Source organism: Manihot esculenta, chromosome 3 (genome assembly GCF_001659605.2).
Source record: "Manihot esculenta cultivar AM560-2 chromosome 3, M.esculenta_v8, whole genome shotgun sequence".
In the NCBI taxonomy this organism is placed as follows: domain Eukaryota; kingdom Viridiplantae; phylum Streptophyta; class Magnoliopsida; order Malpighiales; family Euphorbiaceae; genus Manihot; species Manihot esculenta.
In genome coordinates, this window is record NC_035163.2 from 23,712,289 (window position 1) to 23,736,216 (window position 23,928).

A 23,928-nucleotide genomic window follows, 5' to 3' on the forward strand; every position below is an offset into this window, starting at 1 on the left:
GTTGTCGACGCTGCCATCCAGTTTTGCTGAATTTAAAATTATTTTTAGATTAATTAAAATGGTAGCCAACCAAATTTATTTTTCCTTTTTAATATAATTTTTAATATTAAGCTTATAGTTGAATAAAAAAAAATTAAGAATATATATTATGAAATATATATGTTTAATATAATATTATTTTTTATTCATCTATTTTACTGATTTTTTAGTCATAGATTGTATTAATTATTTTATAATTCTTTATTATAATTATATTAATATTTTATATAATATGAATTATACTTAGTTATATATGTATATTGTAATTAAAAAAATATTTAAAATATAAATGTTATATTATATAGTGATAATCTGAGACCCAGAAAATAGGATTTTACAAGCGTTTTGTAAAACTGGAAAAGGTTTAGACCTAGAGAGAGTATTTATCCTTTTATATGTTTTCTTTTGTCCGCTAATGACGTATAACAGAACGTGTATCATTGGACCACCTGTCCCTGCCACGTTGATATGGACGTACGAGGGAATCAGATCTCTGACCCATGCGTAACGACTCTTGATTTTTTCCTTCCGGGTTCTGAACTGGGCCAGAAGATAAGGTTAAGATTAGGCCCAGAGGGAATCTGTCCATTAGGCTAGAAGAACTGGATCGGCTTGTTTGAAAAAACTGATTGGAGCCCGGTCTTTGAGCTGAGTGGACTGGACCCGATTCTTGGAGGAGGCTTAGAAGCCTTCAGATCATGGACCGCCTTAATGGGTCTGGTCTTAGACCAGAGCAAAGAAACCCAACGATCATCAGATAGTATACAATGATATTATATCATACGCTATATATTACAATTATTTTTAAAATTTAAAAGATAATTTAGGTATGATTTTCCCATTAGATTTAATAACAAAATAAAAATTCTAAACTCTATATGTTTTTATTATCTTCATTATATTATTTTAAGTTTTAAATTATTAATATCAATAATAATTTTGACATATTTAGTTACTGAAAATTAAAAATATACTTATATATAGAAACTACAACATTACTTTAATATTTAAAATATATAAATTTCAATTTTTATATGACCAAAATAAAATATTAAAATCAAAATTAAGGGTCTTTATTTCAAGAATGTGTTTAAAAAATTTTGATAATAAAAAATATTTTTATATACTAAGTTTTTTTTTAAATAAATAAAGTTTAAATTAAATAAATTTTCTTTTAGAATTTTCAGTCATGAGAGTCCGAAATGGCGGAAACCTTCGTACAAAGCCAGCCCAAGAGTTGTCCTTGGTGGTGATTCCGAGCAAAATTGATTTCAATGAAGTTCTTGCCAAAAGGATCCACAACGTGCAGCATGCAATAACAGTGATCGAGTCGGCTTTGAAACTGTATCGGTTGGTTGTCTTGAAATTGTGCAAACCTAAAAAGTCAAAATCAAAATCATATCGAAATGATATGTTGAAGAGGAAATATACCAAAAATTCGGTTGGTTTTGATTTTTAGACAGAGGAATCAAGTTGAATTCCTCTATGCTACTTACATTTATTGCAAGACTTTGTTTCAATTCTTTGAGTGAGAATGGAAGACCTATGGAAGCTACTTGCGTTGATTTTTCCATAAAACCTAAGCTGACTTTGAAAATAATAAATTAAAGAAAAGGGAGGAGGTGGGGGTGGGGTTGGCGAATTCAAGATTCAATTTTGGTTTTTCTTTAACCTGACTCAATAAAATTAACCTTATCGTATGCTTCCGGAAATTAAAAACCTTAATACAATCTGCGAATATTAAAGCAAAAAAAAAGAATTGCAAACCCAAAAACAACTGCTTCAACTCCTCCCATAAAATCATGTTTGAAATCCATTCAATTTATCAAGAAATGTTCTTACAAAAGCTAAAATAGACAGCACAGTTGACCCATTAATTATATGACCTCATAAACAAAAGCAGGATCCAGCATTAAATCCATTACATTAAAAAGATTTTGTTGCTTTGTTCTAAATTATTCATAGAAGGATGATAATTTTAATAGAAGAGAAAATCGTATTTCTAGTTGTCTATCACGCACTAGATAGATTAGCAAGATATATTTAAAAATCTCTCGGTCATTAATATTTGATTTTTTTTCCCTACCCAAAATATATATTCCTTCCAACATTCACATTACTATATTATAATTTTGACAATGTTAACTGTTGCCAATATTTCTTGAAAATGAACTATGGAGATCACATAGTAGCGGTTTTTATAGACCATTAACACATTCCCTTCAAGTATTTTATAAGGGGCAAGAATAGCTGCCCAATGGCTACCGCTTATATCTATTCTCTTTATTTTCAAACAAATCAAATTTTTAATGGCACAGTGAAAATACATAATTAATCTCTCTATTTTAAAAAATGTATTAATTATTTTTTTATTGGACTACTTTATTTCCACCATTCAAACCATTAATATATTATTTTTTTATTGGACTGCTTTATTCCAACCATTTAAGCCATTAATAAAGAAAATTTTTTCATTTTTGAAATATAATATAATTAACGGATTTGTTTCTCTATGTTTTAGAATTCAATATTTTAATCTTTAAAGTTTCATTTTGTTAAAATTAGAAGTCTCCGTAAAAAATACTGTTAGTAACAGAATAAATGACAGAAATATCCTTTTTAGAGCCTAATATTTTAATCCTTGAATTTTTATTCTATCAAACTCAAAAAGCCCTATGTCAAAAATCAATCAATTTATAGTCATAATATAAGAATCAACAAATAAAAGTAGTCTAAATTCAATTTTAATATTCACAAATACATAAAATTTCAACAATTAAAATTTAAAAAAAGACATATGCGTTGAAAATATGATTCCACTAAAATTCATAGCACAATCACAGTGAAGGCAAACAAAATCTTACCTTCTCAACGTGATTCTTATCAAGTATAAAATCCATAAGCACAAAACATATGAATGAATGATTCTACTGACTTGATCTCTCTCGATATCTCTCTCAATTCGAAAATCTAGGATTTGAATTGATGTCCTTGCATTGATTCCTCTTAAGTTGCATTGATTCCTCCTAAATTGCATTAATTCCTCCTAAAGATTTCATTTCAATTGGAATTTGATTATTCACCATGTACGAAGATGTAATACCTGGCTAGAGTCCGGCATCGGAATTCCGGTAGTCCGGTGGAATCTCGGATGTCGGAACTCTCTAGAAGGATAATAGGTATGTTTTCTAAGTATTTTGAATCTGTTTTAATGTGTTAAGTATAAAGCAAATGGGTTTTTGACTGGAAAACACAAAGGAAGGAAATGGCAAGTTCGGCCGCCGAAAGTGAGTTTCGGCCGCCGAACCTTGCATGGTTTCGGAAACACGTTTGGCCGCCGAAGGTGGTCTGGCCAGCCACCTATAAAAGGCCACATGTCGGTGAAATGGATAGAAATTTCATCCATCAGCCGCCATAGGTGTGTTCCTCTCCTTCCTCATGTGATTTTTATGTTTTCCCGTAAATCTTTCAAGGGTTTGACGAGTGTTGTGTTTGTTTTGAAGTTTTGAAGTTTTGAGCTACAATTCCAAGTTTGAGAGTTTGGAAGCTTGGAAAGGTTGGTTCTCCATCTTTCCACGTTAGGATTACCTATCCTCACGTATTCTCAGAGGTAAGGGTAGATCCTGAGCTTCTAGCATGTTTTCTAAAGGTTTTATGGAGTTTTTATGGGTAGAGATGCATGTTTAGGTTAAGTATGGTTGATGTGAGTTTTGTGCAAAACTATGCTTATGTGTTGTGTTGATGTTGTTGTTTGGGGTTTTTAAGGTTAGTGTTGGACCCTTTTGTGCATGTGCATGCGTATATGCGAGTTGTGGTTTGGTTGGTTGCATGTTTGAGTGTGTTTGGGGGAAGTTGTGCATGAGAATAGCAGGATTCTGCCTAACTGGCAAATCCAGGTTCGGCCGCCGAAGGAAGGTTCGGCCGCCGAACGTGCTAAGGAGGTGGTTTCGGCTGCCTAAGCTCGCTCCCGAAGGTTTGAACTTTCGGCTCTGGAGCGGGGTTTCGGCCGCCGAAGGTGCCGCCGAAGGATAGAGACTTTCGTCTCTGGAGTGCCCTTCAGCCCCCGAACCTTGCCTCCGAAAGGGTTCGGCTGCCGAAAGTAAAAGTTCGGCCGCCGAAGGTGCTTGAGTTTCGTCTCTGGACAGGACTTTCGGCCGCCGAACCTGCCGTCGAAAGTGCCCTGTCCAGCCTTCTTTTGCATGCTTTATGTGATTGTTTTAGGGGTTTTGGGAAGTGGTTTAGAGATGTTCTTGAGCTAGTTTGGTCCCTCATTGGCGTCCACCTGTGTAGGTACGGACCAGAGGAACCGCAGAGACCAGCAGTGAGCACTGCACCAGAGTTAACCAAGTTAGACCAGAGTCAGCCAGAGGTGAGTAGAACTCAACTTCATCTTTATTTTAAAGAAATTAAATGCCTCAAGCATGTTCATGCATCATGCTGTTTATAGTAGGTTGATTGCACTAGTTTCACGAATATGGTGCGTTGCATAATATGATGACTATGATGATGTGGATGGACCAAGGCGACTCCAATAGCCTTAGAAATGTTGTAAGACCTGGCCGGGCCAGGCATACAGATGTTGTAAGACCTGGCCGGGCCAAACATACAGATGTTGTAAGACCTGGCCGGGCCAGGCATACTGATACTGGAGGGAGTTTTGGTGGTCATGTCCATCTGTGATATGAAATGTTTGTGATGTGATGCATTTCATGAGAGCATGTAATTCATGAACTAGTTTTCAGTGTTTCTACTCACTGGGCTTTATAGCTCACCCCTCTCCCCTAACCTAGTTTTGCAGGTTCAGTGTGCAGGGGAGTCTAGCAGGGTACAGGAAGAGAAAGAGTAAGAGATGTGTAATAGCCTAGTGTGGACATGTAATGATGTAAAGAAAAATAATGATGTAAAGAGTTATAATGGTTTTGTATAGTATTGTGCTTGACCCAGATGTAATGTAAATCCCTTTTTGTATACATGGTCTATGATGTATATGGCTAGTTGATGAGTATGGATGATCAGGTTTGACATATGCTGTGTGGACTCAGCTAGAGCTTTGATGAGTGCTCTGGAAAGGGGAGTCTGTGTAATGAGTTAGTGCATGCACAGGTTGAACCATGGTATGAGATAGCAGGAGGTTTTCAGTTTTACAGGTTATGTTAAACATGTATGGGGTTTTACAGGTACACAGAGAGTATAGCAGGCTTGCTACGGGTCCCGGCGACTTTAAGTCAATCTGGATCCTAGCGCCGGTAGCGGTCCGATTTCGGGTCGTTACTGATGATTCCCACTAAGCATCCATGGGTGAATGGTTAAAACGCCCAATTCATAATTGGCAAATTCGTTCCTACTTGATGCACGCCAATGTAACCCTCCAATAAGTCTATTAGAATTCGCTCCGTATCAATAGAATCTCATCATCATACATAATTTCAATTCCACACAGTACAAACATAAACTCAGAGGATAACCCATTAGCATAGTATGACCAGAGAACCAAATATTGTTCAAATGCTTTCATGATTTTATAACTAGGAAAATATTGAGCCTTTAAAGAGGTCTCAATGCGAGAGACCTGAAATTGTTGTAGAAATTTTGTTGTACAAAAATGTTGATCGTCTCACTTTTGCAGCTTACTCCACCCATCCATCTTCTGCACAAGTTCATTTCAGCTTGAAGAGCTCTGCCCCTTGTCTTGTAATACAATAAATATCTAGATGACATTATTAGCTGAGATGAAAAATAAATTTACGTAAATTCAACAAGTGATCCATTAGATGCCAAGGCGATCTAGTCGAGTAAAAAATCATTGGATCCATCACAAGAAACTCGCCTTTCTTTTCCTGGTCACTTTCTATCAAATTAAAGGCACTTCAGCTCATTGGCTAGTTTATCGATTTTGGCATAAGAGGACTCTAGAGGTGTAAATGAATCAAACCATTTATGAGTTATTCGAATTCAATTCGATAAAAACTCAACCGAACTCGACTCGATTTCTAAACAAATCAAGTTTGAATTTAATTTTTAGTTTCATAGTATTTAACTCATTAAGATTCGTAAGTTTAACTCATTTATGAATTCATAATAAAACTCGGAAACAGATTCGTAAACAATCTCGTGGAATAGTTTGAGATTAATATTATAAAATAAATAAACTCAAATCTTCCACATATTCTCATGAAGCAAACTTAAATTTTCTAAATTTCAGCTCTATATAATTTAATTGTACTTGTAAAACTTGTATATATTTAGAAGTTAAGATCTAAAAGTACATTTTTACAAGTTTACTTTCTAATTTGTATATATACTTATTTAATTAAAATTATTTAGTGTTAATTTTAAAATAAAACTCATTATACGCGTAAATAAATTGAATTATTAGTAAATTATTCAAAACTCAACTCGATAAAAATTTGACTCGTCTAAACTCGTTTACTAAATGAGTCAAACTTGAGTTTATTAATACTCTGTTCGAGTTTGAAATGAGTAAAATCTGAGTTCTACTGGAGTTCGAAAAAATTTTAACGAATCAAATTTAAATCTTTCAAAACTCGATTCTACTGGACACAATCCCATCCGAAGTGCACATATTACTTAAGAACTGCAAGATAAGAGTAAAGGGGTTAATGTCAGATGTAGGCTAAGAACCAACTCTGGATGAAGGGATTAACATCAGAAGGAGGCTAACCTGTAACCTTGGCCCATACAGACATTTGCCTTTCAAAGGCTTCATCCATAAACTATTGGTGGTAAGATTAATTTTCCAATGGTTCGACCAGACTGGAAATTTTCTAGGACTGCTCCCGTTCAGATTCTTTAGATTTAGGCTCTGCTGCAAGAGATGCTCAAGTAGAAGAGCAGCATCGGACATTTCAGGTTGCAGAGAGGATAAATGGAATAGGCGAAAGAGAGAAATGAATTTTAAGAATTTAAAGGTATTATCCGAAATTAAATTTTATTTTTTTATATTTTTATTTTACCAACTAACAGAATATTTTAATAAAAATATCTCTAATCTGGATGAATAAATATTAAAAAACTAAAATATTCGATGTTAAAAATAAAAAAATATATCCATTAATTATGCTATATTTCAAAACATTATTTATTTTAGTGATGTGCTAAACCCAAATGACTAAAATATCATTCATAATTAATCATTGAAATGTCATTCATAATTAATCATTGTAATTTCAATCCGTAACTATTCAATCTCTCCAATTTCAAAATCACTACTATTTAACATCCATAATTCAAAATTACAATTATTTAGTGCTCCGATTTTAAAATCATACCCATTTAGTCTCAAAAATTCATGGGAGAGAGTCAACGGTTTAAAAAGATACAAACTAATTAATGTGTTTAGCAATTTTAAGCTCCTTATTTCAAATATTTCCTTTGTATGAGCATGCACATAGACACAGGCTATACTAAAAGAATTAATACAAGAGAACATTCAATTATTGAACTCAAAATGTACCATACAAAATTACTCGAGCAAACAAAATTACTCATAAAGCAAATAATATGTGACCTAGCTAAGACCTCAAAAGTAATCTCTCCAGATTGGGAAACCACAATGAAAATGCTAACCCACCTATGATTCAGTTGCTTCAACTTTCTCATTTATTTTGCCCCCTTCATTTGGAAGCTCGTCATCCATTTCATCATCTGTCCCTGATGGCTGCTCAGGCTGCTCACATTCAGCTGTCAAACACTGGTTAGCTCCATCACCTCTTAACTCCTTCTCGCTAAAAAGATCTCTTTGTACGGGGACATTTTTTTGTTGCTGGGATGAAATGACACTCGCGATGGCTCTAAAAGCTGCTGATGCTTGGTTATCATCCCCAGCAGTCTCCTCATTTATACCATCTGCATTAGGTTCCTCTAGGGAGTTGTCTTCTTGTTGCCTTGGTGGGGGGACAAAGAAAGGTATCCTACCTCTCTGCCAGTCATGAAGGACCATCTTTGCTGCAGTCATTAAGTCAGGTTCACCACCCTGAAAACAACAAATTCAATGCACTTTATCTTTCCAAATATAAGAATGAAAAAAAAAAAAGAAAAAAAAGAGAGAGGTTTAAGGGACACTGGGACCAGTTATTTTGATAATAGGTGGACTTAAGCTGAATGCGTGATTACTTCTCTTACATAAAGCTTTCCAAAAAAAAATTAGTACAAAACATTAGCTAAACTTATATGGCAACCACTTTTTTATCTTCCAGTATTATGGTTTGTACTAAATGAACCAGTTAGATCCTAGGCCTGGTCTAGATTCTCCTTCCAAGCAATGCCATAGCCATAAAAAGCATCAAAGCATCAAGCACTTATAGCATGCATTTTATTCATTTTTCAAAAAAGAAAACGCTATATATATGTAGTACTTGGCATGAAGCATTAAAAGATGATATGTACCTTTAAAAGTTTGCCTGTTAGTTTGCAGAGCTGAACCAGGAAGTCATTTTCATCATCCCTAACAACAACAAGATTTAACTGCTTATTCACAAAAAAAACCCACATTTAACATCATTCAAAAGAATTTGCAACTGATTTCAAATGCTAAAAGGTTCTCTGACATCTTCAAAATATGATAAAGGAGGGAGGTAAATACCTTTCAAATTACCATTTATTTAAGGAAGGAGAGAAGTTCTTTCATTTATTAGGTACTAAGGCAAACTTCCAAATTGAAGAAAAAAAAACTAATACGAAGAAAGCAGTGAAGGTATGCCAAGCTGGAAAATACGCCAAGTAGGTTTAAGGGAATTTAATAACTTAAATTTATTTAAAATTTAAAAGCTAATTTAAATTTTAAAAGCTCCTGTGCCTTTTCAGAGGTCGAGTGAATTTCAAAGCAAATAAGATGCATCGTCTCACAACAATCAGCACTTTGAAATTAAGCAAATCAGCAAAAGCGATATTTATGGCTGTAGCATCTTACAAGGGCAAGGTTCCTGTGTAAACAATCTAGGGAACACCAATTAGTCTGGAATGCCATATAGGTTCAAAAGGCTTGACTCACATACAATAACGCAATCATAGAGCCTAGAGCAGAGGTAGCTCACCAATCTTTTATCTTATACGCTCTTTCAAGGTGCTCCTTCTTGACTCGATTCAGGACTTCTCCTATGTGTTCAGCAGCATCATGCAAGTTTGTGACACGTACCTGGAAAGGCCCCAATCATCCACAAATAGTGAATAGACGTGACAAAGAAATGAAGGCCATGCAAGCATCGGATAGAAATCCAATGGTCCCATTTGCTTATTTTTACATTTTCTGTTCTCCAAAAGGGGTACCATTTTTCATTTAGATCTTATTTACTCAGATTTCCCCCATTATAATTTGCCTACGCCAACCATCCTGATCAAAGTTCTAAAATCAGTGAATCCAACTTTTACCTGTTCAAAAATTAACTTCCTCTTAGTACAAGCCTTCTAACAATTGTTATATTCAGGGATAATAACTTGTTAGTAAAAGCCCCAACAGTCTTATAAATATAAACCTAGCATACGAACTTGCCGATGCTGAAAAAGGACGATTGTCTGCCACACAATGCACACAGATAAATTATGCATAACAAAACAGACAAGAGACATACCACGCCCTTCAATACAATATCTGTTTCAGAGTCGCTATTTTGATAAACAACTCCAGGACAGTCAATCAAGAAGATCCGTTTTGTTAATGTTATATATTGCCAGACTTTAGTCTCCCCCGGGATAGGAGCAACCTTGCAGACCTGAAAAAGAAGAAAATAAATTAACAAATCGAAATGAACCACCAAATGGCATGCATCAACATAGACAATTCACAAGTGATAAAAGGTAAATGGATATATTACATTCTTAGTACGCAGTGTGTTGATAACTGATGACTTCCCAACATTTGGATAGCCAACAAATCCCACTGATATTGCTTGTTTGTCACTTTTTAAGCGTGCAAATTGTCTTAATACAGATAGAAGGGAACCCTGAATTTATAGAAGAATAATTTTTACAGATTAGTATTGCAAATCCAAACAACCATATAAAATGACTGAAAATTAGAATGACAGAGCAAAATTATGTGTGCACAGAGAACAAGATCTTAAGGTAGAAAGAACGAAGGTTTTTGCTCCAAATTTTTTTCTATTAATATATAAATATGGGTCTTTTACTCTTTTCTTAAAAAGTCTGTTTAAGCATAAACGGAAGATCAGAGATAAATATTGGTATTTGAAGAAAGAAACAGTTGTAAAAGATAAAAAGAAAATCAGAAATAAATATAGATCTTTTGGGAAGGAAATGGTCTTCTGAAGAATAAATGGACAATCAGAGACTACACAACTGAATGCACTAAATAAATGGTAAAACAAGCTCATAGAAGAAAAAGAAATCTGAAATTAAAATGCTATATGTACAAATTAAAAATGCTACATATTGCTGGATTCTAGGAAATATGTTGAGCCAATGAGAAAAAACCACAGTTTCCGATTTCGACTTTAATCTATATAGTACCTTGCCAAAAGACTTGTTGATGCTTGCATGGAATGCTAGAGTTGGATATTCCTTGGATAATGTCCTCAACCATCCTTTTGTAGCCCAGGCTGGAACAAGATCACACTGAATAAAGAAAGCACCCAGTATTTACAAACAGCATCTTAGTGGAGAATAAGAAGAAAGATAAATTCCTCATGATAAGATTATACATGGAAAGCACACCGGACCTTGTTCAATAGAAGAATCATGTGTTTATGCTTGCAATGCTCTTTCAAATGGTGCTCTAAATGATAGCATCTAGTACCTCGGGGATCCCTGGCATCTAAAACCTGTAAATATATGAACAAATAGAAAAGCTTGAGAAATGTCTTCCAACCAGTTCAACAGTTCTCTACACATCAACAAGAGAGAGAGAGAGAGAGAGAGGTCTAGGTGAAAGACAATCAGAAGCTTAGGTGAATGACAATAAAGCATGTCCAAATGAAACCTGAACCTAAATGTTCCTAACATGATCCATGAAACGGATCTCCACATGTCTGCTAATATCACAGCAGGAACAAACATAGAGATGTCAGCCTAATAATATGATGACACATTGTATTTTCAATTTTTTATATAGCATCCCAAAAAGATAACAAAGTCTAATCTAATCTGATACCTCAACTCTCTCTCAACTTTTTATCATGACTAAAGAGGACAGCAAGGAACTTATTTTCTTTTTCTTTTATTTGTTTTCAATCAGATAAGGAAAAGTAAATACCTGCACTACAACATCTGATGAGTCTACAACTTTGTAGAGTTCACCCCATATACGCTTACTTTGGCCCTTTTCAAACATTGTATGCCGTACCAAGTCCCTAAATCCATCACCTTCATTGCTTTCTGCAGATGCATTAGTACCATGCTTCAGCTCAAAAGCATCTGCAAAGTTAAAAACAAATTATTCAGCACATCCTCTCTTTATCTCTTTGATAATATCATAATATCAATTCATATTCAAATGTAAAAAATACAAAAAAATGAAGCAAAATATACAATAAAGATATAGATAGATAGACACCTCAAACTCCAACTCTGCACTCCAAAACAGCAAAGAAAGGTTAAGAGCCAAAAAAAAGTTAATTTACCCTGAGAACCATCAGCTTTCTTAAGTAAAGACTCATAATCTGCCGCCAAGAGCTTTGGGCGCTTCCTTTTCCTCTTAGGTCCAAATGCATCCTCAAAAGGCTCAGTATCAAGGAGATGTACTCTGGCTTGCTTGATATGTTAAAAATATGAAAATGGAAATGCAAAGTTAGAATGAAGAGAAACTCAAGGTACAATTTGTATGACTGGAAATTCCTTAAGAATTAAAAATATAGGCAATTGGGTTAAGGAAAAAATCCTAAACTTGTCACACCAGATTTGAACTCACATATCATGCATATGAAAACAAGCATTTAACTATAGGTGTAACAGCCAAGCCCAATCAACACAAATAATTTTGGACTCTTTCTCCACTAGGTCCAAATTGGTTAACCCAAGTTATTATAGCATATGATATTAGGAGAATATATATCCCATTCACTTAATTTTGCGTCATCATCACAACTCTGTTATGCTATATCAAGCACAATTGCTAATACCATCACAACTCTGTTATGCTATATATCAAGCACAATTGCTAATACCAATTGTACAGTTTAGGCTCAACTGATGTAAATAACTTTTGGACTCTTTTTTTTTTTTTCCACTAGACCTGAAATAGTTAATCAAATTATTATAGTAGTTGAGGCTAGCATTATATAGATCCTATTCCCTTTTCTTTTCCCACCAATGTGTGAAAGCTTGCACCACTTGGAATGCAAGGCATTGCCGTAGTCTAACAATGAATAGCTAAAAGCAAGTAAGAAAATAGATCATATGAACTGTGTCAGATTAACACTTACTTCCGTATGAGCATGTTTTTATAAGCAACAACATTATATTAATAATGCAACACCACGGCAGACGGTGGCTAAGATTCCCCATAACTTTCATAATGATGAATTCTCTAGTTTTACACAACCCCATCGAGTGCATGAAAGATGTATAGTTGCTACTTTAAATGGCAAAGCTAGTTCCAATTTGCAAAGAACTCATACCTTTTGATGGTCATTTAAAAGGGATAGTGGCAACTTCCTCTCCTTCAATATGACATTATAGCTACTTGACATCCGAGTTTGGAGTTCTTCGCGGAAAATTTCAAGCTCCTTTTGATTTACAACTCGTGTGTTTCCTACAACAAATATAGCTTACAGCTTATTTGAATAAATTCAATTTAAAAATTTGCGCCATGAAAGAAATTGGATTAATCAAGTTTCAACACAGTTACTCAAGCAACAGAAAGATTAAAAAAATCCATCCATATCTAAAAGAAATTTACCGAACCACCGGCGGTCAGGTTGGATGCGCGTGTTGGGAAGCTCCTTGGATTGCAAGTCATGCTTCAAAACTTTACCCTTGCTATCGCGCTTGGGCTTGGTGTTGTACATCTTAAGACGGCGGACGGTGGCAGCGCTACGCGATGAGCCATCATTAGTGCTATTACTGCGGTTCGTGTCCAGAGAATGCTTCGGCTTGCCGGAAACGTTCGCTTTCTTCTCTTTCTTCTTCACCATCTTCTTCTCCTTCGCAGCTTCACTTGTTTGTTAGAACTTACAAGGAGCCTGCAAACGCCTCCAAAGTAGCTGCAACTTCTCGGTGCCGTTTAGGTCGAATCAAATGTTTTGTGTGGTTCCAAACAAGCCGACTGGGTCGAATCGGGTTGCAGGTTTTCACCCGGCCCGGCTGAAACGAAATGATGGTTATGGGCGTATGGCTCGGCCCTATTTGATTCATTGTCTAGGGATGAATTTGGGTTTGGTGTGTCGAGTTGAAATTTTTGTTATATTTGTTATTTTAAATATAATAAATAATATTCAAATAATATATTTAAATATTAAATAAAAAAAATTCTAAAAAGATATTAAATAACATATATTGTAATAAATATTATGCATAAAATCATGCATATAATTCTTCTCTAAATTAAAGTGAAAAAATTATTGAACATTTTGAATTACAGGATTTATATACATTATTTTTATTAACATTGGTAGTGCTAATATTAATTTTACTTTTAAATTCTAAAAATATGAAATTGGTATTTTTTTTTGAAATTATTAAAAAAATAAGGTACAAATTATTATTAAAAGGCCACCTAGGCTCTTAAACTTATATTTATATAATCAATTGAGCCCCTATTAATTTCTTTTTTTTTATATCAATTATATCCTATTGTTTGTGAAAAATACCCAATAAACCCAAATAGCACAGCTAAATATTTAGCTAAATATAATTTTATCCCATATACTATTTGTAATTAACTCATTGAAACTTAAATAATTCATTTCATTACTTGAATTTATAACAATAATAATAATCAATTAAAAGCAAAGTAAAATTGTTTTGTTACACAAGCAATTTAAACTTTACAAGTTCTTATATTTCCATGTTATAAGTTATATATATGAAATTTTAATTTTTTTTGTCAAGTAATCCACTTACAGAAAATATATTAAATTAATGGAAATAATTATATTTAAAAAATTATGAAAATATAATTTTTTGTATATTAATAAAAAACAACAAATAGGTTATCTAACCATAGTGAATTGAATTATTTAATTTTTTTTAATATACAATGTAACAATATTATTAATTAAAAATAAGATTTTATTTTTTTTATAAAAAAAATACTATATAAATATCATTGTTCGTTTGGAGGAAGGATCATTCGTTCTTGTGGTATACAGAAATATAGTCTGTGCATATGAATTGGCCACTTGGCAGATATGGATGGGGCAACTCCAAAATTTTTTTTTAGGATAAACTGTAATTTAGTCCCTCTGATTTAGTGAAATGCAACCTTTCGTTTCTCTGTTTTAAAAAACCTTTAATTTGGTCACTGTAATTTTTAAAAACTATGCCATCAGTCCCTCCGTTAGATTTTCAGTTAAATCGCTCGTTAATTTTAACTAAAAAGACTAAAATACTCATTCTCTCTCCTTCCTCTTCCTCTTCTTCTTCTTCTTCTTCCCGATCTCCTTCTTCTTCTTCTTCTTCTTCTTCTCTTTTCCGATCTCCTTCTTCTTCTTCCTCTTCTTCTTCTTCTTCTTCTTTCTCCTTCCCGATCTCCTTCTTCTGCTTCTTAAAATTTTCTCTGAGTGTACTAGTTCCCTTTTATTTTACTGTTCTTTTTCTTTGTGCTTCATTGTGAAAAAAAATTTCTTAAAATTTATTGTTAATAACAAATTTTTATTTATGATATGCTATGTTCTTGTTGCAACATCTTTCTCTTGCTTAAAGAATCAGGAGGTAATGTCATTTTCTGTTCTAACAGAAACCAAATGTTCATCATTAGCAAAGACTGAACTGGGAATCAAAAAGATCAATTAAGCAATGGTACTCTGAATGCTTGGGCTGAATTGGAAAATCAACAGGGATCTCATAGCAATGGTGTTTCCAAACATGTTATTCCACCGCCATCCAATACGGCTCAGACGGCTGCTACTATGGTTGCCGCCTCCAACAATGAAATTCCACAAGTTCAAGCCCCCCCACAAAATGAGGAACCAATGACTTGAAAAAGATTGTAGAAAGCTTTTATCTCTAAAAGCTGTCCCAAGCCCCAAGGTATGCTTCTGAATTTGGTCATTCTAGATCAATGATCATTGTGGCTTTGTCCTTGCTGCAATCTTGAGGTGGCATTGGGGCCATTGTTGGAACTAACCAGGATCTGATTTATTCCTCATGTCAACAATATATTTACATATCAGTCATTCTGCTTCAGCCACTTATCAAGTCAAAGTGGTGTATTGCAGAGCCTTACAATTGCACAGTATGTCATTTATGTTATAACATGGCAATGACCATCATAAATTGTATCTTCAGATACTAGGAATTTTTCTTGTTCTCTTCACGGTATTGAAAACAAAGAAAAAGGAGATCGGGAATTAGTGAAGGGAACTAGTGCACTCAGAGAAAATTTTAAGAAAATTTTTTTCACAATGAAGCACAAAGAAAAAGAACAGTAAAATAAAAGGGAACTAGTGCACTCAGAGAAAATTTTAAGAAGCAGAAGAAGGAGATCGGGAAGGAGAAGAAGAAGAAGAAGAAGAGGAAGAAGAAGAAGGAGATCGAAAAAGAGAAGAAGAAGAAGAAGAAGAAGAAGAAAAAGGAGATCGGGAAGGAGAAGAAGAAGAAGAGGAGGAAGAGGAATGAGAGAGAATGGATATTTTAGTCTTTTTAGTTAAAATTAACGGGTGATTTAACTGAAAATCTAACGGAGGGACTGATGGCATAGTTTTTAAAAATCACAGTGACTAAATTAAAGATTTTTTAAAACAGAGGGACGAAAGGTTACATTTCACTAAATCAGAGGGACTAAATTACAGTTTACCCTTTTTTTTATGAACATATAATTCTTTTTGTCCCTTTAAAAAACAAAAGTTTATCCTATACCTCTAAAATTTTCGTATATATAATTTTTTTATTTTTCACTTAAAAATAAAATTACACAATGCTAAATATTAAAACTTAATTATTATAATTTAATACCAATATTTATTTTTATTGCACTTAATAAATTAACAATTATTTTGCCTTATTATTCATATGTACAAATATAATATGGCTTATTTACCTTTATCTAGGCCTATAAATTAAAGCATAAATTGAAACTAAATTCTGAATTCACAAGGTACAATCAATGATTTAACCATATAATTTGAGCCCAAGATTCAACGATTCGGCCACAACCATATAATTACTTCACTCAAATAGTTAATTCAACCACATTGTATAATTAATTCACTCAAATAGTTAGTTCAATCATATAATTCTTTTATATTAGCACAGCCACTATAAGACTCATCCCAACATAATATGTGAATCTTTCACATTATTTGTTTAACCATATGGTAGATCATTCAACAAATCCCTCCTAAATGGGAAATAACCACCATTTACAATCTATATAAAGTCACATCATTATAAAAAGGTAGATCTTTTTTATAGTTAATTTCACATTTTTTAATTTTTTTTATTGGGGATAAAAAGTCATTTATTAAAAAAGTTACATAAACCCACAATACAAGCAGAAGGTCTAAGGTCTTAAGAAAAACACAACAACAGAGTTAGAGTCTTAAAGCCCAGTAATAAAGAAAGAGGCCAAGAAGCACTGAAGGTTTAATAATGGAAAACACATAATAAAAAAAGTGAAAGAAGAGAAAATTGCTACAAAGGGTACATCATCATTCATGAGAATCCTTTACATTTATAGTTTTGAACTGAACTGAAAACAGAAATTGACGCAAAAATGAAGCCACAATATCAACAACTGAAGAAGTGTTTGATAGCACGAAAAAAAAACTATAGATTCCTAAAAACTCGATCTAATATTATTTAGACTGAAATCAAAATAATTAGAAAAAAAATAAATTCAAAAAAAAACACATGACAAACACGTGAGTTTGAAGGAACAGAGGCAAAAACTAATACTCCTCCTTGTTTTTGTTACTGCAAAAACCAATTTTCTGCCTTAGAAGCTCAAACTTGTTAATTGGGAGTGGTTTTGTGAACAAGTTTGTTATTTAATCTTCAGTTTTGCAGTAAACCAATATTGCTCCTCCATTTTCTTGTATCTCTCTCAAGAAGAACAGTTTGATGTTGAAATGCTTTGTTTTTCCATGAAAGACCGGATTGTTAGAGATTGCAATTGCTGCTTGATTATCAACAAAAATCTCAATACCACTTTTCTACTCCATATTTAGATCACACAAAAGCTTCTTTATCCACAAAACTTGATTAACTGCTGCTGTTGCTGCAATAAACTCAGCTTCAGCAGTAGATTGTGCAATAATCTCTTGCTTCTTTGAGCACCAAGAGAAAAAACCTAAACCAAAACTGAAACAGTAGCCTGATGTACTTTTCATGTCATTAACTGAGCCAACCGAATCACTATCTGAGAATCCACATAGCTTGAAATCTTTACTTTTTCCAAATTTGACACCATAACTGATTGTACCTTTAATATATCTTAACACTCTCTTTGCTGCAATTAAATGTAACTCACTAGCACAATGCATAAAGTGAGATAAGAGATTTACAGCAAATAAAATGTCAGGTCTGGTGGCAGTAAGGTACATAAGGCATCCAACCAAGCTTCTATAGTAGCCTTCATGAACTTTCTCGGTTCCATCTCCTTTGCTCAGCTTCTCCTTTTGATTCATAGGTGTAGCAACTGATTTGCATTCCCCCATTTGGAATTTCTTCAAAATTTCTTTGGCATATTTCTTTTGACAAATAAATACTTCATTCTGGCTTTGTGTAATTTCCATTCCAAGAAAATAGTTCATGACCCCAAGATCCGTCATTTCGAAAACCTGCTCCATTTCTTGTTTGAATTTTTCAACTAGCAAGGCATTATTTCCTATCACCAAGATATCATCAACGTAAAGAAAGACTATAAGAATATTATTGTTCTTATGTTTAACATAAAGAGTTGCCTCTGATAAGCTTTTTTTGAAGCCTAAGCTTTGCAGATAATCATCTATCTTGCTGTACCAGGCCCTGAGTGTCTGTTTCAAGCCGTAAAGAGCCTTTTTGAGCAAGTAGACTTTATCTTTTTCACCTTGCACAATAAAACCAGTAGGTTGCTCCACATATATTTCTTCCTGCAGAACACCATTCAAAAATGCAGATTTAACATCTAATTGAAATATTTTCCAGTCTTTTTGAGCAGCAATGGCTAGAAGCATTCTGATTGTGTCCAATCGAGCCACAGGAGCAAAGGTGTCTGAGTAATCAACACCAAAAATCTGGGCATAACCCTTAACAACAAGTCTGGCCTTATGTTTGTTGATGGAGCTATCAGCATTTAATTTTGTTCTGAACACCCACTTCACTCATATGATTTTTCTGTCAGCAGGTTTGTTGATTAACTCCCATGTTTTGTTCTTTTGAATCATCAACATTTCCTCCTCCATTGCTTTTTTCCATTTTGGATCTTTAAGAGCTTCTTCATGTCCAGCTGGTTTATAGACTACCATATTACACCTTTGATAGATTTCAGAAAGTGACCTGGTTCCTCTAACTGGTGAATCATCAATATTTTCTTCCAGCCATTTATCTTCTGATTGCTCTTCAGGAAGACTAAGCTCTTGTAAAAGTTTTGGTGAGTCATTCCAATCCCATTGCTCCTCTTCATTAAAGTGAACATCTCTGGTAATAGTCATCTTTCCAGTTTGTGGATGATAGACTTTGTAAGCTTTGGAAACTAAGCTGTAACCGACAAAAATACCAGGAATGGCTTTCTTGTCTCGTTTATCACGCTTATTCTGTGGAACATGAACAAAACAAACACTTCTGAACACTTTAAGAAATTTCAATGAAGGCTTAAAACCATACCAGGCCTCAAATGGTGTTTGATCCTTCAATGCCTTGCTTGGAAGTCGATTTTGAAGAAATACAGCAGTGTTGGCAACCTCTGCCCAAAAACCTTTAGGTAAATTCTTCTCATGCAACATACATCTCACCATCTCCATCACATATCTGTTCCTCCTCTCACTGACTTTGTTTTGTTGTGGCGTGTAAGGAGCTGTGAATTGATGTTCAATGCCAGCTTCTTCACACAAGGAGTTGAATTGAGATGAGGTGTATTCAGTCCCATTATCAGACCTCACAGCTTGAATTTTGCAGCCACTTTGGTTCTCCACCATATTTTTGAACTTCCAGAAAACTTCAACCACTTCTGACTTGTATCTCAAGAAGAAAATCCAACACATTCTTGTAAAATCATCAATAAACAGAATAAAGTAGAGGCTACCTTGGAGAGATGGAGTTCTTTGTGGTCCAGCAACATCAGTATGAATTAACTGTAACTTCTGTGACGTTTTCCAGGATGACTTTGGAAAGGGCAATTTGGTTTGTTTACCAAATTGACAAGCATCACAGTTTGGCAATTGTTCAGCAAACTTCGGCAAGTCTCTTATCATATCCTTTTTCTTCATCTCCAGCATACGTTGAATATGACAATGGCCAAGTCTCTTGTGCCATATTTCAGTGATGTTGGTTTCTGCAAAAAATGCAGCTTGCTCCTCCTTTGTTGGATCGAATGAGAAGCTTTTACCTCTCATTTTGACTCGCAGAACATGCTCTCTATTTGCGTCATAAATGTCGCAATTCCGATCTTCAAAAACTAATTTGAATCCTTTTCCAACTAATTGTCCTACACTCAACAAATTTTGATCGATGTCAGGCACAAAAAGAACATCATACATTATTTTTATACCTGACGTTGTTGTAATTGCAACAATCCCCTTTCCTTTTGCTGGGATGTAGACACCATTACCAACTTTGACTTTAGTGATCTCAGTAGGGTTCAAGTTTTTAAAGAGAGTTCTGCCATAAGTCATGTGGTTTGTACAACCGCTATCGATCAACCAACATTCTGAACTGCACTTAGAAGAAAAACATGTTGCCACAAAAAATATGATCTTCTTCATTTTGATCAGCAACTTGTGCATCTGCTACTTGCTTCTTGTTTTTGCAAATTATAGCTTCATGTCCAAGTTGATTGCATTTCTTACATTTTGCATCTGGCCTCCTCCAACATTTGAATGGTGAATGGCCTATTTTGTTACAATGTTTGCAAGGAGGATATTCTTTTGAGCTTCCACCTTTGCTACGATTGCAATCAATAGTAATGTGCTCATCACTTGAAACAGCTTGCTTCTTTTGAAACTCGTTATCTTCATGATGCCTGACAGGAAGAGCTCCTTCGACAAAACCATTCTGCCTCATAGACCTTCTCTGTTCTTGAGCCTGAAAAGAGTTTAATAATTCTGCCAAGGTGATTGTGGACAAATCCCTTGTATTCTCCAAAGTGGTGATCGATGCTTCATATTTTTCAGGAGCAGTAACTAACATTTTCTAGCCAATTCTAGAATCATCAAAGGAAGTGCCAAGTAACCTTACTTTATTGACAATATCAAGTAGCCTTTCAGAGTATTATTTGGCTGTCTCTGATTCCTTCATCTTTTGCAGCTCAAACTCTCTTATGTAATTGAGAGCTTTCATGCCTCGAATCCTATCATCGCCAGCGTACTCCTCCTTCAGATAATCCCAAACTTGCTTAGCTGTTTTGAGAGACATAATTATGGTGAAAATAGTGTTTGAAACAGCAGAAAATAAACAATTTTTGGCCTTTGATTTTCTGGTTTTCCTCTCCTTATGGTTTTTTATTTGAGCCATGGTGGGATTTTCAGGCAGCGGAACAACTTCGTAATCCTCCTCCACGGCTTCCCAAAGGTCAAGGGCATCCAAGTGGGCTTCCATTCTGATTGCCCAAATTTCGTAATTTTCTCCATCAAAGATGATTGGAACATTTGGAGAAAAATTTCCCTCAGATTCCATCTCACAAGTCCCTTAAGAAAAGGGCTCTGATACCAATTGAAGGTTTAATAATGGAAAACACATAATAAAGAAAGTGAAAGAAGATAAAATTGTTGCAAAGGGTACATCATCATTCATGAGAATCCTTTACATTTATAGTTTTGAACTGAACTGAAAACAGAAATTGACGCAAAAATGAAGCCACGATATCAACAACTAAAGTAGTGTTTGATAGCACGAAAAAAAAAATCTGTAGATTCCTAAAGACTCGATCTAATATTATTTAGACTGAAATCAAAATAATTAGAAAAAAAAAATTCAAAAAAAACACATGACAAACACGTGAGTTTGAAGTAACATATGCAAAAACTAATAAGCACTAAATTTTAAAACCCGAAGAAGCTTGAGCCAAATGCTCTGACCCGGTAGCACCATGAAGAAAGCGCTACAACTCTCTTAGAAAACCAGATGTCATTGCTTACAATGAAAAAATAGACAATTGCTCCATCAACAGTCGTCGAGGCCATACTATACTTACTGAAGAGCAGAGGAGAACGACCAGGGATGGTCGGCCAACCAACAAACAATTACTCCAAAATGTAGTCAAACGACGCTATAAAAGACATAGCCGATTCAAAGCCAAAAAGCAAGGAGGCAAAGGTTCGTAAGGCTAAACTCCGAGGAGAGCATGAGGCCGAAGGAGATAGCAGAGCTCTAGGCAATCTCACTCTATTATAGCCCTTGGGGACTGGAGCCTTTTAAGACGTATATTTATATTCATCTAAATGATATTTAAATTTTATATGTCATAATTATAAAATAATTTATAATAATTTAAACTTTTTTATATCACGAAAACACAGATATTGTAAAATCAATTTTCTTGACAATTTTTTTTATATTTAAATTTATTAGCAATATTATTAGTTATTATAGTAGTCATAGGCTATTTTAGCTGTGAATAACTATTCTGTTAAATAACTATTCTAACGGTGATTAATCAAGTATTACAATGAGTAATTTTTTATAATTTAATTTATCAATCATTAAATATTAGTCTAAATATTAATCATTACTAGTAAAATTGAATAATCGATGCGGAACAGATTACGAGCTTATAACCTCTTTATTTAATTTATTTAGTTTAGTGGATAGAATTTAAATTTTAATAGGAGTTTATATTTAATTTATTTAATTTAGTGGATAGAATTTGAATATTAATAGGAGTGCATAACATATAAAATTATATATGAGATAGTATTCTATAACCCTATTGTTTGACAGAAGATTCTTGCCTTACTCTTATTACCCAAACTCTGCAGCACTTGGTATGCCGGTTCCTTCTTGAAAGATTCTCTCGTTTAACTCCAAATCCTTTCATAATATATGCAAAGCTTCCATTAATATTCATTGGCCATTGCCCTTGCCTCTCTCATTTTGAAGCGAAACATTTTGAGTTTAGTCATCATTTATTTTTATTTGCCTTCATCCATCTCCAAAAATTGATGATGATTAGAATTAACAAAACAATATTAAGTTGGTATATAAATTTCTAATTTCTCAGTCATATTCTCTGTTGATGCACGCATGCCTCTTCAATCATGAACTCAGATATGACAAGTTAATTACTTTATTATTACTATTATTATTTAGCAATGATAATGCTATTTTTTTTTCAGGAAGAAAAACATCAACCTTCTTATTAAACGATGATCATAATCTGTTGCTGAAAATTAGAGCTCTTTCTTTCGCCTACAAACTTGGTTTCCATGCATATAAATATGAAAAGAAAGATCCTCAACTCTCAGACAGATCAAACGTGTTTGAATCATTTAAATATTTTAATCACTAATCATAATTGCAGAAGACATTCACTCACTCAAAGGGACACTGGCAGCTTTCTCTGATTCAAAATCACATTGTAGCTATTCTCCATGCGCCTCTGTAGCTCTTCACGATAATATTGAAGCCTTTTCTGATCTACAACCCTCGAGTTCACTATAACAAACACATCAATTCATCAAACACCTATGTTAATTGTTAAATACTAGAATGAAATACTGTAATTTCTTCAAGCTAGTAGCAAAACGTACCAAACCAGCGAGGATCGGATCGTATACGCGTGTCTGGAAGCTCTTTAGATTGCAATTCAAACTTCAGAATTTTCCCCTTATTGTTGCGCTTCGGTTTGGTGTTGTACATCTTGAGACGGCGCACGGTGGAAGCACTACGCTTAGAGGCACCATTTTTTCTCTTATTGTAGCGGATTGTGGACAGCGAGTGTTTTCGATTCGTTTTCCTCCCTTTCCTTCCCACCATTTTCTTCTACAGTCGAATATCAAACCCAAAAATTAAAATTTTCTATTTATAGATTTGAAACGCAGTCGCTTAATCGGAGATGGTGGTTACGATACCTGGACTTGTAGCTTGCTGAAGGTGGAGGGCCTGCGTTTGCGTTGAAGAAGATGGAAATACATAGATAACTCGGACCACAGCAACGGGTATTTATATAGGGAATAGTAACGCGTTAATTAATTTCTTCATTTTAAAAAAATTACAATCTTTTTAGAGTTTTAGAAAATATATTAATGAATTAATTTATTAATTTTAATTATTAAATATTATACAAAATTTTAAAAATATCATCCACGCTAATGGATAGATAATTTATAATTTTTTTTATCATGCAACAGGAAATTGTATTAAAATTCATATCATAAAAATTAAAATTAAGAAATTAAAAATCAATTAATAATTTATAAAATTAAAAATTAATTAATAATTTTTTATATCATAAAAATTAAAATAATAAATTAATTAATAAATTTTTTTAAAAAAATTTTAAATAAAAATTAAAAAAATAAAATTTCAAATTTCTCATATTTATTATATATATTTAAATACAGGTATCATCAAAATAAATTTATAAATGTATTTTTAAAAATATTTTAAAATATTTTTAAAAAT

The 23,928-nt window shown here is 33.7% G+C and overlaps 2 protein-coding genes across 2 annotated transcripts; both read right to left on the reverse strand.

The window, feature by feature from the left end:
* Window positions 1-7,472: 7,472 nt before the first annotated feature.
* On the reverse strand, window positions 7,473-13,237 carry LOC110612086 (nuclear/nucleolar GTPase 2). Its single transcript, XM_021752747.2, has 11 exons — window positions 12,911-13,237; window positions 12,630-12,763; window positions 11,634-11,763; window positions 11,267-11,427; window positions 10,734-10,835; window positions 10,525-10,629; window positions 9,870-9,998; window positions 9,627-9,767; window positions 9,093-9,193; window positions 8,446-8,503; window positions 7,473-8,032 (listed from the first exon to the last, which is right to left on the reverse strand). Exons 1-11 carry the CDS (start codon window positions 13,143-13,145, stop codon window positions 7,631-7,633), a joined length of 1,698 nt encoding a protein of 565 aa, XP_021608439.1. The 5' UTR covers window positions 13,146-13,237; the 3' UTR covers window positions 7,473-7,630.
* Window positions 13,238-22,684: 9,447 nt separating this feature from the next.
* Window positions 22,685-23,499, reverse strand: LOC110612103 (nuclear/nucleolar GTPase 2). Its single transcript, XM_021752767.2, has 3 exons — window positions 23,376-23,499; window positions 23,055-23,286; window positions 22,685-22,959 (listed from the first exon to the last, which is right to left on the reverse strand). The coding sequence occupies exons 1-3, from the start codon at window positions 23,436-23,438 to the stop codon at window positions 22,841-22,843; spliced, it is 414 nt and encodes a 137-aa protein (XP_021608459.1). The 5' UTR covers window positions 23,439-23,499; the 3' UTR covers window positions 22,685-22,840.
* Window positions 23,500-23,928: the final 429 nt, after the last annotated feature.